At 35.5% G+C, this 18,679-nt stretch overlaps 1 protein-coding gene and 1 non-coding gene across 4 annotated transcripts in view; one reads left to right on the top strand and one right to left on the bottom strand.

The window, feature by feature from the left end:
• Positions 1 to 18,679, top strand: part of DMD (dystrophin) — a 2,245,117-nt gene that overhangs the window by 860,570 nt on the left and 1,365,868 nt on the right. For all 3 annotated transcript variants that reach the window (XM_030933724.1, XM_030933725.1, XM_030933726.1), the window contains 4 exons: positions 2,233 to 2,343; positions 2,745 to 2,918; positions 5,942 to 6,097; positions 18,142 to 18,312. In XM_030933724.1, coding sequence (XP_030789584.1) covers positions 2,233 to 2,343; positions 2,745 to 2,918; positions 5,942 to 6,097; positions 18,142 to 18,312 — 612 coding nt within the window. The remainder of the gene's footprint in view (positions 1 to 2,232; positions 2,344 to 2,744; positions 2,919 to 5,941; positions 6,098 to 18,141; positions 18,313 to 18,679) is intronic.
• Positions 6,145 to 6,329, bottom strand: LOC115898888. The gene has a single exon (XR_004058542.1). It is a non-coding gene; the product is annotated as a small nucleolar RNA SNORA23 (small nucleolar RNA).

The raw sequence follows: 18,679 nt of genomic DNA, 5'->3' as shown, positions 1-18,679 counted from the left end.
GCATGGTGGTGGGCACCTGTAATCGCAGCTACTTGGGAGGCTGAGGCAGGAGAATCACTTGAACTCAGGAGGCAGAGGTTGCAGTGAGCCAAGATAGTGCCATTGCATTCCAGCCTGGGTGACAGAGCGAGGCTCCATCTAGAAAAAAAAAAAAAAAAAAAGCCAGACTGCAGCCTGCTATTGGAAGCTATCAATATTTTTGTTACCACCTTACTCCCTATGCATCTACTTCTTTCTTCTCTCTCTCTCTCTGCATGGACCTTTGCTCTTCCTCAATCCACTCTGCAAACTAGGGACTTCAGAAGCGCAATTTGTTAGCATATGTGACGCAATTCCAAGCACTCACAGTTTGACCAGACTTTCTTCTGTCAATTCTAATTTTCTGAGAGAAATTCTGATGATTCTCTCTTGACACAAGCATTTTCCACATTCTGATCACCCATAACATGGAGTTGTCCAGAATTATGTGGCACAGACATGGTTGTTATTGGCCCATCTTTTTGAGGAGGATTAACATTTTCAGGATGAAAGGCCCTGGTCATAACCCCTCTAAAGCATCTGTTACTCCCAGCAATGCTTACTAATTATTCAAAGTTCTACTTTAACATCAACTCCCTTGTGACATCCTCCATACGAGCATTACTCCACCCTGCATACTTCCATCAAATTTTATAGATTCTGTGATGTTTCTTGCTCTATAAATAATGTCATGCACCTAGATGGATCCCTACTCCCAGATTCTAGGTTCCCAAAACGTATCAGTATTTCTCACACAAGGTAGTTGTTCAACCAAAGAAGATCATGTATATGGTAATAAAATAAGATACATTTATATGAGTATTCTCTCATTTGTTTTAAGGCAGAATTCTAACCATTTAGGTAATTCTTAATTAATTTGCCTCTATAATTGTTAGGATTAATATTCTAAGGAATAATATTAAGTTAGACCTGTGAATCTATAACCTTGCATAAACAACTCCTTAACCACTTAGCCCATTTTCTTGGTATAATTCTCATTACTCAGTTCAGGGCTATAGTTCTCTCTGGAAACTGCTAAGCAAAACTGATGTTATCTTCTAATGATATGTATTAGAATTTACTCCAATTAGTGTAAATTCACTTACACTAATGTGCATTATACAAAATGATCCACATGATAATGTTATGGGCACTCTGGTGTAACTTAGTTTCTTCTCTAAATTCTAATAATCTAATAATAACTGAATTTTAAATTAGAATGACTTGACCACTAGCTGATTTTTATGAATTTGACAGAAATAAATAAATAAATGTATTATTTTGGTATCCACATGCTGCAGAGATCCATGCCTTTAACTGGCTCAGAAATTCATATGTTAAATGTAGAATATACTTTACAGTAGAACTTGCTGACAGATGTCTTTATTAAATATATAAATATTGAAATGTTTTATAGTTATCTAAAATTCAAAATCAGTATCTGCAGGAAGTCATCAAATACCTATCAGACAAATAACAATACCCATTTGGGGCATGTAACTTCCGTTTATTAAATTTATAGCTTCCCTGAAATTTAACTGAAATATGGCACATGATGACTGACTAAACAACACTAAGGCCAGGCACAGTGGCTCACGCCCATAATCACAGCACTGTGGGAGGCTGAGACAGGAGAATTGCTTAAGGCCAGGATTTTGAGACAAGCCTGGGTCACATAGCAAGACCCTGCCTGTACAATGAAATACAATAAAATAAAAAGAATGTGATTAAGGAGTATTTTCCACATGCAATTTTCTCATTATGTCTCATGCCTGTCACAGTTAGCTGAATCTTACAGGTTAACATCTTGTCTTTGGTCAGATTTGAGTGTAACTTCAAAGATAAAACATATCAATTCTACATATAAGATATAAATTGCATATTGAGAATGATATCTGAAATAGTTGTTATTGACTCGAAATGATTATTGCTTTTTTCATAATAATCCCATAGAGAAGAAATGAATCATTTCACTTTTGGCAATTTATGAAAGTAGAAAATATTTACGATAATTCTATTTAGGTGATGCACCTGCCTCGGCCTCCCAGAGTGCTAGGATTACAGGTGTGAACCACCACTCTTGGCCAATTTATGGTCGTTTTAAAGGAAGCTACATGGTAGTGATGGTTTAGGAGAGTTTCTGAATTTCGTCTTCTTGGAAAGTTGGTTGTTCTTTGTAGAGCGTGTTAACTAATAATGCTATCCTCCCAACAGAAAATCCAATCTGATTTGACAAGTCATGAGATCAGTTTAGAAGAAATGAAGAAACATAACCAGGGGAAGGAGGCTGCCCAAAGAGTCCTGTCTCAGATTGATGTTGCACAGGTATATTTCATTTCAGAAACTAAGAAACATGTTTTTGTTGGGCATTATAACATAATCCAGTCTATATTAGACAACTTGATTATTGGCAAGATTGGATTTGAGGACATTATTTGAAAACTACAAGTTGATGTCTAAACAATGAGTTTTTTGCTTTCTACATTTTAAAGATAAAATGGGTTAATTAATTACCTTTTATTTAGTATAACATTAAGAAAAAACTGCTGAATTATTCTCCCAAATGTAGGTTTTCTTGTGTTGTATGAATGGAAAAATACTGCTTTATTTTGTTTTTATTTTTCTGTGTATCTTCAGAAATAAAGGCAAAACTATTAATAAAAATATGACCAGTTATTGTTTGAAAGGCAAAATTAAATCAGTGCCTTTTTACACTGTCCTTACAGAAAAAATTGCAAGATGTCTCCATGAAGTTTCGATTATTTCAGAAACCAGCCAATTTTGAGCAGCGTCTACAAGAAAGTAAGATGATTTTAGATGAAGTGAAGATGCACTTGCCTGCGTTGGAAACCAAGAGTGTGGAACAGGAAGTAGTACAGTCACAGTTAAATCATTGTGTGGTATGTATTTCTGTTGGCAAATATGCAGGTACCCCTTGACTTTCCTCATTAATACGTATCTGCTCTTTTATAAGAAAAAATTGTTTTCAGATAACCATAATAATTATACTATATAATTTTAAGATTGAGAACAAAAATTGGCACATGTATTGTGGCCTACTCTGTGTGTCTCTTTTGAATCTATAATTCTGCTAAGAACTGTGCAGAATGTAAAAGGATGTTGCTTGTGTTTAATTTTTATGATTCTTTAAATATATTTTAAATGGAAATCTAGAAAGGAAATATATTAATGTAAAAATAGTAACAGCAGTACTTGCAATAATCCTAACAACTCCATAAATAATGGATGCCAAGTAAGCTAAATGGCATACAGAAGCCACCTTTAATTCTTAAGGCTGATTACCTTAGAGAATTTAAGGACAAACAGCTGGTGAATGGCAAAGCAAGATTCCAATTCAGGTACTCTTATTCCAAACCTTAATGACTTTCCTTTAAACACCAGTACTGGATATACACTGAAATGCCACGAGACAACACAGAATTAAAAGGCATGGAAAGGTACAAATAGCTTATAGCATAAATCTGATTTAAACTTTGTAATACTGAGCGGTGTCCTATGTTGCTATTATTGGAAGTTCACCAACTAAGATGATTCCTCTGAAAACATAAAGCTGAGGTATGATTGCATCTACTAGAGTAACATAAGTATTATTATAACTCTACATGTACTATTGACACTAGAGTAGAAAGTCACATAAAATGAAAACACAGAATGTTGTTAACATTAAAGAGAAAACTAGTCTATTTAGTACTTGGTATTTTAAATAGTATTTCTACATCTACTCCATAATATCAATGAAAAACAGATTACTTCAGATACATTGTAGTCATATCATCATGACTAGGAAAATATTTTTCTTTTTAACAAATATCTTAAATACATGTTTGTGAAAAATATGAGGTATTCTTATTCAATAATATATTTTCATAATTCAAGCTTCATTTATTGTGGTATAATTACTTTAATTATTCTCACCCCCAAAAAGAAACTTGGATTAGAAATGATAGAAAGTAGTTAATTGATATTAGATGAATAAGAATAGGAATATATGGGAACATATCCCATCTTAAATTTTGCAAAAAAAAAAAAAACATAAATGACCCAAGTACATTATTCATGAGTAATATTTGCAAAGTGAGCACTTTTCATTCTTTTCTAGAAACAGATCTCTGATGTTACCTAATAAAATGTATCTACCAGTAAATATGAGCTGAGAACAATCTCACCTGTGTCCAGCTATGACTGTGCCCTGTGTCAGTACAAAGGAAACTGCTCAAGGCACTTGCTGAATTGGCTTCTGGTTCTGGTTTAAATGTCAGGACCAATTCAAGCAGTTCTTTCATAAGAATATCCTTACACTGTTTAGTGTTTTCATTATTTAAGATGCTTTGTGGTATATACCATCATCATAGTCTTGCCTTCAAGAAATGTTTGTCTATTTATAAAAGTCTTACTGGCATGAACACAAATATAAATAATATTTCTCCTCTTTGTTTATAAATATTTTATTTGCCTATTGAATGAAATGATGTTAATGGCTAACAGTACCTTGAGGGAATTGTCGTCATCAAAATAAAGCATTTAGATTTTTTTGAAGTTCAGAGAATAAATAATTTAGAAAAATCTCTGATTCCAAGTTAGCATAGTTGATTTTCAACATAATAATTAATTTCCGTGTTTCCAGATACACAGATATTTTTATATCTTACAAGAGTAAAATGAAGTAAAAAATATCATCTGGAAAGCTCAGGCAAAAGTCATAATTATTAGTAATAAAGAAATGTTAACATCAGTTATCAAAGAGAGGATTAATATGGAAATAGGCATATGACAATCAGATAATTGCCCAGCCTTTACAAAATGTTTTGTTTTAGACCTTACTTTTAAACTGAAAAAAAAAAAAAAAATTAAACCTGATTTTTGTTCTAATTCCATAAAAACAATTACCTACTAGCAAGTTTATTTTTTGGTAATACTAAAATACGTACTGATAGTTTAGATTTATGACTAAACAAATTAAAGCAGAGATACATAATGTCAAGTATTATATATATGTATACATATATACACACACACATATATTTGAATACATGGACATACACATACAAACACATATATTTCTAGGAAAATAGTTACAAAGCAAAATTAAGACATCAAGTGGTGTTGGAGTGGTGTTGGTGGTATAATTGTGAACATAGCTGACTTCCAAAGTTATGACACTTGTCTTACGATGCTTTTTTGCAGCAACCTATTTTTGTGAAACAATATGCGTGTGCTTTATAGTTGTGATGTACATGTGAATTGTAAATAATATTTTTATATCTGTTCATGTTTTTCATCAGCACTTCGAAGAAAACAAATTTGAGTATTTTAATTAACATTGAAAATGACCTCACTTTGTTATATATGATACAATATATATTAAAATTATGATCTAGAAATTTAGTTGTTTTACCTTACTAATATGTAAGTACCATGAAAATAGCAGCGAATGTGTGCGTTTTGGCCACCACTGACTTCCCAGTGATTCAGATACTATCTGGTTCATAGTAACCACTCAATAAATACCCGATGAATGAGTGAATTCATCCAAATTTATGGCTAGAATTATATAACTCCAATATTTAAAATAGAAGTCATGTAAAATTCAGAATTGACATTTATGTTCGTTGAAGAACTACATTGATATATATATGTATCTCACAAGACACATATATATGATTAACTCTCAGTTTAATAAGAATAGCTGCAAATTACACGTATCTGCATCTGTGTAGACAAAAATAGAAAAATCAACAGAAAATGCAAAAGCTAGATATTGACCACTGCTACAAAATGCTACTCTATTAAAATTGTAAGCATGGACTAGTAATTAAGGGGATCTCTATTTCTTTCTGTTAATAATATTATGAAGTACTTTAACTCTACTGATTATTATGTTTTGTTTTATGTTTAAACTTAGAACTTGTATAAAAGTCTGAGTGAAGTGAAATCTGAAGTGGAGATGGTGATAAAGACTGGACGTCAGATTGTACAGAAAAAGCAGACGGAAAATCCCAAAGAACTCGATGAAAGAGTAACAGCTTTGAAACTGCATTATAATGAGCTGGGAGCAAAGGTGTGTGCATGCTGAGACCACAAACACTTCTTTCCACTTTCCTTACAAATTGTAAAGCAAGGGACAGTAAATTATGTATGATTAGAGTCTTGGAAATTCTAAACAACCCTCTCTCTCTCTTTCTCTCTCTTTGTGTGTGTGTGTGTGTGTGTGTGTATGTGTGTGTGTGTGTGTATATACACACACACACACACACACACACACACAGATGAACATATACACATATTTCCATGTAGAATTCTCGTTAAGAAACATTAATTAGTCATTGAGGCTCTACGGCTCTGCTTTTTCAGATTGAAAAATATGTAACATTCAGGGAGGGTTTTCCTGCTCCGTGAGATAGTTATAAAAGGGTGTTTTTATTCTAAATGCTCCTTATTTTCATTATATAAATCTGCTTGTGATGACTTGAAGACTGGTAAATATTATAAACTGTATCTATTTATATGTAGGTCTAATGTAGTTAACATATTCCACATAGGCCACATTAAGTATAAAAATTACACAGTAATTATTTCCCCATATGGCCAAGACTTGCAAAATCTATCACACTTGGCTAATAAGATAGCATGGATAGCCAGTTAAGACCTATGGCTCTGTAATTATTTTTGTATCATTGTCCTGGTCAGAGTCTCATGACCCCACTCCATCTCACTGTTAATTCAAGATGCCTACATCTCCTCTTTCGAAAACTGTGGGATGTCGAGGATAGTTATCTCACTTTGCTCAACTCAAATATTCTGTATAGATTTAGAGCTTTGATAGTTTAAAATTATGATAGAAAGTAGTCTCTTCACTCTGTTGATTGTTTCTTTTGCTAAGCAGAAGCTTTTTAGTTTGATGCAATAACAGTCATCTAATTTTCCTCTTGTTGCCTGTGCTTTGGGAGTCAGATTAAAAAAAAAAAAAAGTTTGCCCAGACCACTGTCAGGAAGCTTTTACCTGTTTTCTTCAAATCATTTTACAGGTTCAGGTTTTAAGTCTTCAGTCCATTTTGAATTGTTTTTTTTATATGGTGTGAGATAAATGTCCAATTGCATTCTCCTGCATTTGGATATCTAATTTCTCAGAATCATTTATCGAAGAGAATGTCCTTTTTTCATTGTGTGTTCTTAGCACTTTGGTTGATCAGTTGATCATAAATATGTGGATTTATTTTTGGACTCTCTGTTCTGTTCCTTTGGTCTATATGTCTGTTTTTATACTACTATCCTGCTCTTTTAATTACTAGAGCATTATAGAATACTTTTGAATCGGGTAATTATTATACCTCCAGTTTTGTTCTTTTGGCTTAAGATTGTTTTGGCTATTCTGGGTCTTTTGTTGTTCAAAATGAAATTTAGGATTGTTTCTTTTACATCTGCCAAAAATGTCACTGGAATTTTAATAGGGATTCCATCGAGTCTGTAAATTGCTTTGAGTGGTACAGACATCTTAACAATATTATTTATTCCAACCCATGAATATGGGATGTCTTTCCATAAACGGATATCTTACTATTTCCAAAAATGGACTAACATTTTAATTTCATTCTGACTGAAAGAACTGAATTTCATGGAGGATAAAAAGTTACATTTTTACGAGTCAGGCTCTCAACTTTAGTGAATAGAACAACATCACTGATAAAATTGTCTGTCACCTCATCTTAGACAGAAATACAAATGTCCATGTTTGAGAAATAGCTAAGGAGAGGCATATTTCTTGTATCTCACCCTGAAAGTAGATTGAAGGTTATATCTTGAAGATATTAATTGCAAATTCCTTATCATAGAAAGTAAATTTTAGAATTAAATTGAAATCTGAAAATAACCATTTTTGTTAGTTGATAGTCTTGCTTTTATATTTTAAAAACCCTCTAATTTATATTTGGTATGTTTTAAACAAGTTTGTTGCCATCCTATAACAAAAGATTCTCCTACTTTGTTACAAAATAAGGAAACAAAATAAGGAACACTGATATTCAATTGATGGGAAAGCATTATGATAATCTTGAAATAAAATACATTTCAACTGCTTGTTTGGTCTACTGGGGTACCTTTGGAATGAGATACCCTTGTATCCTCTAGAGAAATGTATCATTGTTTTAAAGATCACCACAGAGAGAAAAGTTGTATGTGCACTGGATATCTCATTCCAGTGCTTATCAATTTTTATAGATGCCAATTATTTCATATTTAACATCAATTATGAAGGGCTGAATAATCTCTAGTCTCAAATGTATTAGAGATTGAATAATCTCTAATATTAATCCTAATGTTACAGCTTCAGTTCTGGAAACATATTCTTTTTATAATTATAAATTATAAATTTTAAATTAATAAAATAAATGTATGTTATCATTGTAAATTACAAATTTTCAGTTTATAATTTGGCCTGTGTGACTTTATACTAAAATAATATATGGATGAGTATTTCTTAAATTAAGAAAATACACATTTTGGTAAAGGGGAGTTTCTCAGTTTACTTTTTAAAATAGAGTTGTTGGGGCGGAGCAAGATGGCCGAATAGGAACAGCTCCAGTCTCCAACTCCCAGCGCGAGCGACACAGAAGACCGGTGATTTCTGCATTTTCAACTGAGGTACTGGGGTCATCTCACTAGGGAGTGCCGGACAATCGGTGCTGGTCAGCTGCTGCAGCCTGACCAGCGAGAGCTGAAGCAGGGCGAGGCATCGCCTCACCTGGAAGCGCAAGGGGGAAGGGGATCCGTTTTCCTAGCCAGGGGAACTGAGACACACAACACCTGGAAAATCGGGTAACTCCCACCCCAATACTGCGCTGTAAGCATACAGGCACACCAGGAGAATATATCCCACGCCTGGCCGGGAGGGTCCCACGCCCACGGAGCCTCCCTCACTGCTAACACAGCAGTCTGCCACGATCTATCCGCAAGGCAGCAGCGAGGCTGGGGGAGGGGCGCCCGCCATTGCTGAGGCTTAAGTAGGTAAACAAAGCCGCTGGGAAGCTCGAACTGGGTGGAGCTCACAGCAGCTCAAGGAAGCCTGCCTGTCTCTGTAGTCTCCACCTCTGGGGACAGCGCACAGCTGAAGACCAACAGGGGAAGTAGCGGGAGCCGGTGCAGACGCGAACGACTCTGCCAGCTTTGGGGAGAGCCGTGGATCTCCCAACGCGGAGGTTGAGATCTGAGAATGGACAGACTGCCTGCTCAGGTGTGTCCCTGACCCCTGAGTAGCCTAGCTGGGAGAAATCCCCCACTAGGGGCAGTCTGACACCCCACACCTCACAGGGTGGAGTACACCCCTGAGAGGAAACTTCCAAAGGAAGAATCAGACAGGTACACTCGCTGTTCAGCAATATTCTATCTTCGGCAACCTCTGCTGCTGATACCCAGGCAAACAGGGTCTGGAGTGGACCTCAAGCAATCTCCAACAGACCAACAGACAGTCCTTCTGACTGTCAGAAGGAAAACTATCAAACAGGAAGGACACCTATACCAAAACCCCATCAGTACGTCACCACCATCAAAGACCAGAGACAGATAAAACCACAAAGATGGGGAAGAAGCAGGGCAGAAAAGCTGGAAATTCAAAAAATAAGAGCGCATCTCCCCCTGCAAAGGAGCGCAGCCCATCGCCAGCAACGGATCAAAGCTGGTCAGAGAATGACTTGGACGAGAGGAGAGAAGAAGGCTTCAGTCCATCAAACTTATCAGAGCTAAAGGAGGAATTACGTACCCAGCGCAAAGAAACTAAAAATCTTGAAAAAAGAGTGGAAGAATTGACAGCTAGACTAATTAATGCAGAGAAGATCATAAACGAAATGACAGAGATGAAAACCATGACACGAGAAATACGTGACAAATGCACAAGCTTCAGTAACCGACTCGATCAACTGGAAGAAAGAGTATCAGCGATTGAAGATCAAATGAATGAAATGAAGCGAGAAGAGAAACCAAAAGAAAAAAGAAGAAAAAGAAATGAGCAAAGCCTGCAAGAAGTATGGGATTACGTAAAAAGACCAAATCTACGTCTGATTGGGGTGCCTGAAAGTGAGGGGGAAAATGGAACCAAGTTGGAAAACACTCTTCAGGATATCATCCAGGAGACCTTCCCCAACCTAGTAGGGCAGGCCAACATTCAAATTCAGGAAATACAGAGAACGCCACAAAGATACTCCTCCAGAAGAGCAACTCCAAGACACATAATTGCCAGATTCACCAAAGTTGAAATGAAGGAAAAAATCTTAAGGGCAGCCAGAGAGAAAGGTCGGGTTACCCACAAAGGGAAGCCCATCAGACTAACAGCAGATCTCTCCGCAGAAACTCTACAAGCCAGAAGAGAGTGGGGGCCAATATTCAACGTTCTTAAAGAAAAGAATTTTAAACCCAGAATTTCATATCCAGCCAAACTAAGTTTCATAAGTGAAGGAGAAATAAAATCCTTTACAGATAAGCAAATGCTTAGAGATTTTGTCACCACCAGGCCTGCCTTACAAGAGACCCTGAAGGAAGCCATAAACATGGAAAGGAACAACCGGTACCAGCCATCGCAAAAACATGCCAAAATGTAAAGACCATCGAGGCTAGGAAGAAACTGCATCAACTAACGAGCAAAATAACCAGTTCATATCATAATGGCAGGATTAAGTTCACACATAACAATATTAACCTTAAATGTAAATGGACTAAATGCTCCAATTAAAAGACACAGACTGGCAAACTGGATAAAGAGTCAAGACCCATCAGTCTGCTGTATTCAGGAGACCCATCTCACATGCAGAGACATACATAGGCTCAAAATAAAGGGATGGAGGAAGATCTACCAAGCAAATGGAGAACAAAAAAAAGCAGGGGTTGCAATCCTAGTCTCTGATAAAACAGACTTTAAACCATCAAAGATCAAAAGAGACAAAGAAGGCCATTACATAATGGTAAAGGGATCAATTCAACAGGAAGAGCTAACTCTCCTAAATATATATGCACCCAATACAGGAGCACCCAGATTCATAAAGCAAGTCCTTAGAGACTTACAAAGAGACTTAGACTCCCATACAATAATAATGGGAGACTTCAACACTCCGCTGTCAACATTAGACAGATCAACGAGACAGAAAGTTAACAAGGATATCCAGGAATTGAACTCATCTCTGCACCAAGCGGACCTAATAGACATCTATAGAACTCTCCACCCCAAATCAACAGAATATACATTCTTCTCAGCACCACATCGCACTTATTCCAAAATTGACCACATAATTGGAAGTAAAGCACTCCTCAGCAAATGTAAAAGAACAGAAATTATAACAAACTGTCTCTCAGACCACAGTGCAATCAAACTAGAACTCAGGACTAAGAAACTCAATCAAAACCGCTCAACTACATGGAAACTGAACAACCTGCTCCTGAATGACTACTGGGTACATAACGAAATGAAAGCGGAAATAAAGATGTTCTTTGAAACCAATGAGAACAAAGATACAACATACCAGAATCTCTGGGACACATTTAAAGCAGTGTGTAGAGGGAAATTTATAGCACTAAATGCCCACAAGAGAAAGCAGGAAAGATCTAAAATTGACACTCTAACATCACAATTAAAAGAACTAGAGAGGCAAGAGCAAACACATTCAAAAGCTAGCAGAAGGCAAGAAATAACTAAGATCAGAGCCGAACTGAAGGAGATAGAGACACAAAAAACCCTCCAAAAAATCAATGAATCCAGGAGTTGGTTTTTTGAAAAGATCAACAAAATTGACAGACCGCTAGCAAGGCTAAAAAAGAAGAAAAGAGAGAGGAATCAATTAGATGCAATAAAAAATGATAAAGGGGATATCACCACCGACCCCACAGAAATACAAACTACCATCAGAGAATACTATAAACGCCTCTACGCAAATCAACTAGAAAATCTAGAAGAAATGGATAATTTCCTGGACACTTACACTCTCCCAAGGCTAAACCAGGAAGAAGTTGAATCCCTGAATAGACCAATAGCAGGCTCTGAAATTGAGGCAACAATTAATAGCCTACCCACCAAAAAAAGTCCAGGACCAGATGGATTCACAGCTGAATTCTACCAGAGGTACAAGGAGGAGCTGGTACCATTCCTTCTGAAACTATTCCAATCAATAGAAAAAGAGGGAATCCCCCCTAACTCATTTTATGAGGCCAACATCATCCTGATACCAAAGCCTGGCAGAGACACAACAAAAAAAGAGAATTTTAGACCAATATCCCTGATGAACATTGATGCAAAAATTCTCAATAAAATACTGGCAAACCGGATTCAGCAGCACATCAAAAAGCTTATCCACCATGATCAATTGGGCTTCATCCCTGGGATGCAAGGCTGGTTCAACATTCGCAAATCAATAAGCATAATCCAGCATATAAACAGAACCAAAGACAAGAACCACATGATTGTCTCAATAGATGCAGAAAAGGCTTTTGACAAAATTCAACAGCCCTTCATGCTAAAAACGCTCCATAAATTCGGTATTGATGGAACGTACCTCAAAATACTAAGAGCTATTTATGACAAACCCACAGCTAATATCATACTGAATGGGCAAAAACTGGAAAAATTCCCTTTGAAAACTGGCACAAGACAGGGATGCCCTCTCTCACCACTCCTATTCAACATAGTGTTGGAAGTTCTGGCTAGGGCAATCAGGCAAGAGAAAGAAATCAAGGGTATCCAGTTAGGAAAAGAAGAAGTCAAATTGTCCCTGTTTGCAGATGACATGATTGTATATTTAGAAAACCCCATCGTCTCAGCCCAAAATCTCCTTAAGCTGATAAGCAACTTCAGCAAAGTCTCAGGATACAAAATTAATGTGCAAAAATCACAAGCATTCTTATACACCAGTAACAGACAAGCAGAGAGCCAAATCAGGAATGAACTTCCATTCACAATTGCTTCAAAGAGAAGAAAATACCTAGGAATCCAGCTTACAAGGGATGTAAAGGACCTCTTCAAGGAGAACTACAAACCACTGCTCAGTGAAATCAAAGAGGACACAAACAAATGGAAGAACATACCATGCTCATGGATAGGAAGAATCAATATCGTGAAAATGGCCATACTCCCCAAGGTTATTTATAGATTCAATGCCATCCCCATCAAGCTACCAATGAGTTTCTTCACAGAATTGGAAAAAACTGCTTTAAAGTTCATATGGAACCAAAAAAGAGCCCGCATTGCCAAGACAATCCTAAGTCAAAAGGACAAAGCTGGAGGCGTCACGCTACCTAACTTCAAACTACACTACAAGGCTACAGTAACCAAAACAGCATGGTACTGGTACCAAAACAGAGATATAGACCAATGGAACAGAACAGAGTCCTCAGAAATAATACCGCACATCTACAGCCATCTGATCTTTGACAAACCTGAGAGAAACAAGAAATGGGGAAAGGATTCCCTATTTAATAAATGGTGCTGGCTAGCCATAAGTAGAAAGCTGAAACTGGATCCTTTCCTTACCCCTTATACGAAGATTAATTCAAGATGGATTAGAGACTTAAATGTTAGACCTAATACCATAAAAACCCTAGAAGAAAATCTAGGTAGTACCATTCAGGACATAGGCATGGGCAAGGACTTCATGTCTAAAACACCAAAAGCAACGGCAGCAAAAGCAAAAATTGACAAATGGGATCTCACTAAACTAAAGAGCTTTTGCACAGCAAAAGAAACTACCATCAGAGTGAACAGGCAACCTACAGAATGGGAGAAAATTTTTGCAACCTACTCATCTGACAAAGGGCTAATATCCAGAATCTACAAAGAACTCAAACAAATATACGAGAAAAAAACAAACAACCCCATCAAAAGTGGGCAAAGGATATGAACAGACATTTCTCCAAAGAAGATATTCATACAGCCAACAGACACATGAAAAAATGCTCATCATCACTCGCCATCAGAGAAATGCAAATCAAAACCACAATGAGATACCATCTCACACCAGTTAGAATGGCAATCATTAAGAAGTCAGGAAACAACAGGTGTTGGAGAGGATGTGGAGAAATAGGAACACTTTTACACTGTTGGTGGGATTGTAAACTAGTTCAACCATTATGGAAAACAGTATGGCAATTCCTCAAGGATCTAGAACTAGATGTACCATATGACCCAGCCATCCCACTACTGGGTATATACCCAAAGGATTATAAATTATTCTACTACAAAGACACATGTACACGTATGTTTATTGCGGCACTATTCACAAGAGCAAAGACTTGGAATCAACCCAAATGTCCATCTGTGACAGACTGGATTAAGAAAATGTGGCACATATACACCATGGAATACTATGCAGCCATAAAAAAGGATGAGTTTGCGTCCTTTGTAGGGACATGGATGCAGCTGGAAACCATCATTCTCAGCAAACTATCACAAGAACAGAAAACCAAACACCGCATGTTCTCACTCATAGGTGGGAACTGAACAATGAGATCACTTGGACTCGGGAAGGGGAACATCACACACTGGGGCCTATCATGGGGAGGGGGGAGGGGGGAGGAGGGGAGGGATTGCATTGGGGAGTTATACATGATATAAATGATGAATTGATGGGTGTTGACGAGTTGATGGGTGCAGCACACCAACATGGCATAAGTATACATATGTAACAAACCTGCACGTTATGCACATGTACCCTAGAACTTAAAGTATAATAAAAAAAAAATAAAAATAAAATAAAATAAAATAAAATAGAGTTGTTTTGTGTGTGGACTTTTTATTTGTCAAGGGAATTTTTACAAAATCATTGCAAGAGTAAATTTAGCATAAAATAACAGACTAAGTCAATTAGAATTTAAAACAATAAAAGTGATGTTAGATGAATAATAGTGCCCTGAGTTGATTATTATTCAGAAATGAATGATTCTCATAATGATGTAAAACCCTATTTATTCCTGAAAATACATATTTGAGAGCTTGTGTTTCTTCTAACCATTTTCCACATAGTAGTATCCTTAAAGCAAAATAAAAGTGTATGAAGAAATCATAATATCACAGAAAACAGCAAAAACATAGGCCAAAAATTTGTTTTTGAAGTAAATATTGATTTAGAAACATTTATGACTGAGGGATCATGTATAAATACCATCTTAAAAAATGCTGTAAGTCCTGTATTCTTTGGCTGAGAGTAAAAATATTGTCTGCATTTTGACTCAAAATATTTTCAACAGCAGTAGCTTTGTCTGATAAAAGCAAAGGCAACAAAGGGAATTTTATTACATTGTTCTTTTTATTTAAGAAGGAACCCTTCTGTTTTAATCAACTTCAGAAATTACATGGTTGTGTCTGCCTCAATTCAGTATGCATTACCTTTTTGGAGTAATCAATTCCAGCTTCCATAACAAAATAAAATAAACTTGATGGCTTAAACAACACAAATTGATTTCTCCAAGTTCGGGAGCCTGGGAGTGCAAGATCAAGGTGCTGGTCCATTTGATTTCTGAAGGGTACTTTCTTCTTGTCTTACATTTTCACTGTATTCTTATATGGTGATGAGTGGGGAGAGAAATATAATTTATTAAGAGATACTAAACCTAGCACTATTGATGTAATAATACCTATAATCCCTTTCTATTTCTCTATGCTCTGATTTTTATGGAAATATACATAAATAGCAATACTAATATCATCCTTTAAATACATTGTTAACTTCCTGAAACAATGACTACTAAAACATTTTACTGCAGGTGGCATTCTGTTAAATGTGTCCATTCCCCGCATACACACAAAAAGTATAAAACTCAATTTTCCTTAAGATGGCAGTGTCTCCTGTTTTTTAAAAATGTATTTAGCTGGAAATAAACAAAATGAAATAAATAAAAATTAATAATGCATTAGCTCTGGGAAGATAGAATTTCTTTGAAATATTGAATCTGGAATCATTTTTCTACCAGTAATGCATAGGAAAAAATATGCATAGAAACACACCATAAGGTATATTTTCTCCCACCCTCCGTGCACCCTTACAACACAAATAAAATTCTTGCAGTCAAAAGGGCAGATGCTTTTACTTAGGAAAAAAAAAAAAATAGAAGGGAAAATTTGTTTTAAAAAAATGAATTTACAGCCTCAGCAACTAAATGTTTTCTAAATGTACACACACCTCTCCTAAATAAAATAATGAATTTCGTTATTTGGAATTGGAATTGTTGTCAGGGTTCCAGAATATTTATTTTGATTGTAGCATTTTAGATGCTTTATACGTATTTTCATCTTTGGTGTTTTTCTTGCTTATAGCTAGATTCTTGTTTCGGTTGTACACACAGACACACACACACATATATATGTTTGTATGTATATATGACTGATATATATATGACATACATATGTATATTTGTGTATATATATGTATCAGTCAGTGGTACCTATTATGCCTAGGGCGTGATGCACAAATGCTGGTGGTGGTATTGTTTTAACCAATTACATTACAATTGAAATTAATCTGGACTCTACCTTTCAGATCTCTTAGCAACAAAAGCCAAATCTTGTCCGTGTTTTATTTATCTGTAAGGTAGTAAAATAAATGTAAATAAAGCTTTTGCTCTGTACATTCGGGCACAGTTTTTTATTGAACCATCCCTAAAGGTAAATAATGAGAATAAAGGAAGGGATTGGGGTCTTACAATATGTCACGCTCTCTCAAAATGTTGTCTGGTTTTACCCTCAGAATATTCCTGTGTTCTATTAATAAGTATAGTAATCCCATTTGATAGATGTGTTAACAGAGAAAAATGAGGTGTTCTGCCAAAAATCATACTCAAGTTGTGAGTCCACTAGGTATTGCAGAACCTCACATACTTATATTCCATCATGCCATTTCTGCAGAGCCAAATATTTATATCTACTTTTCAGATTCCCAGTCTTCATGACAGAAAATAGTTTTTTTAAATATATATATATATATATATATATATATATATATATATATATATATTTATATAGTGAAAACACATAACAACAACAACAACAAAAACAAAAAACACCAGGAGCAACTTTTAAGAGTTTAAACTCTTTGTGTGTAAATTCCACCAGTTATAACTTATAATTAATGATTTGCAAGTCTTCATTCATTCCTTTATTCCATATATAAAGCATATTTAGCAAACCCTTTCTTTGTTCAAGGAACTTTCAGGGGTATAGGGGAGTAATCTAAAGATGTGTGAGGCAAGAAGATTTGCCTTTAAGAAATTATAATTTACCTGGCTTTTGTTGATGATTTGACTGCATTTAGTAGAAAGATATGCTGGGCCTTTTATTAAACCAACCAACTGAAAATATTAACAAAATATAGGCACATCTGACAAGGTGGTGGAGAAATACAAATTTGTTCATTTCTTATGTGAGAATATGGATAATTTGCTTTTGAGGTCTTGGTATCAAACACTGAGAACAGGAGTACAGGATCAAGTAATGAGTTTTTCTATTAATGGGGATGAATATTGTCTTCACATTCATCTTTTTGTTCCTATTGGATGGCAAAATTGTGTTTAAGGAGGAAGTCACCTATCCACTGTATTGTTTTTGAGCAGATGTAAGACACTTTAAAGATGCAATGAGGATACAATTGATAATTCTAGGTATTACACAAATACTTTTACCTTTTGAGAGAATTAATCTTCTGTCTTCATTTCGGTTCCTTACCAGCATGAGCAAGCCTCATTTGTATATAGAGGATCGTAAACCTTCTTGCCATATTGTTGACAAATGACAGTAAGTTTTCAGTGAGAAATGAGTTTTATCTTCAGTTTGACTTGTATCATTTTATTTATCATAAATTTTGGCCGTAAATTATCTTATATTAGAGAAAAATTCTTATAGCTTTCTTTTCTACCATGACAACATACAAGACCCTATCTTTTGGACAGATGATCTCATCTGCCCTAGACAATTTTTATTCACTCTGAATATTCAGAATATATGATTTTATAAAATATTATTTTAAAACCTGTAAGAAAATAGTTACTTTAAATAAAAGAAATATAAAAGTTCCAAATAAGTGGTTATAACTAAATTTGAATTAAAGAGTAAACTAAATTACATTTTATTATACTTCTTTTCAGGTAACAGAAAGAAAGCAACAGTTGGAGAAATGCTTAAAACTGTCCCGTAAGATGCGAAAGGAAATGAATGTCTTGACAGAATGGCTGGCAGCTACAGATACGGAATTGACAAAGAGATCAGCAGTTGAAGGAATGCCTAGTAATTTGGATTCTGAAGTTGCCTGGGGAAAGGTAAAACCTATATCACCGAAGGTTATTTTGAACATGCGTGAAAACACATAGTAATATGATTTTGTAAGGAAGTATTAGCATGTAGCAATAATAGCATTATAAATATTGTTTCATTTTCCCTTTCTTAAAAATTCATCTGTGCTTTTCAGGACCATGATAAAACCAATGGTAAGCTTTAGCAAGAGTCTCTCCAAAGCTTCCTTAGAGTTCAGTAAATTATGAATAAGACCTTAAAAAATACATAGGTCATTAGTCTGAAAATTAGTCCAGAGATGAGATCCTATAACATACTGGCTTGCCTAAGACGATACTGCCCAAATGAATCCCACAGTCATGAAGAGGACAAGGACACAGAGATTGAAGACAG

The sequence above is a fragment of the Rhinopithecus roxellana genome, chromosome 7 (assembly GCF_007565055.1).
Source record: "Rhinopithecus roxellana isolate Shanxi Qingling chromosome 7, ASM756505v1, whole genome shotgun sequence".
Lineage (NCBI taxonomy): Eukaryota > Metazoa > Chordata > Mammalia > Primates > Cercopithecidae > Rhinopithecus > Rhinopithecus roxellana.
Note: the sequence above shows the minus strand (reverse complement) of the source record. Positions and strands in the feature narration are given on the sequence as shown.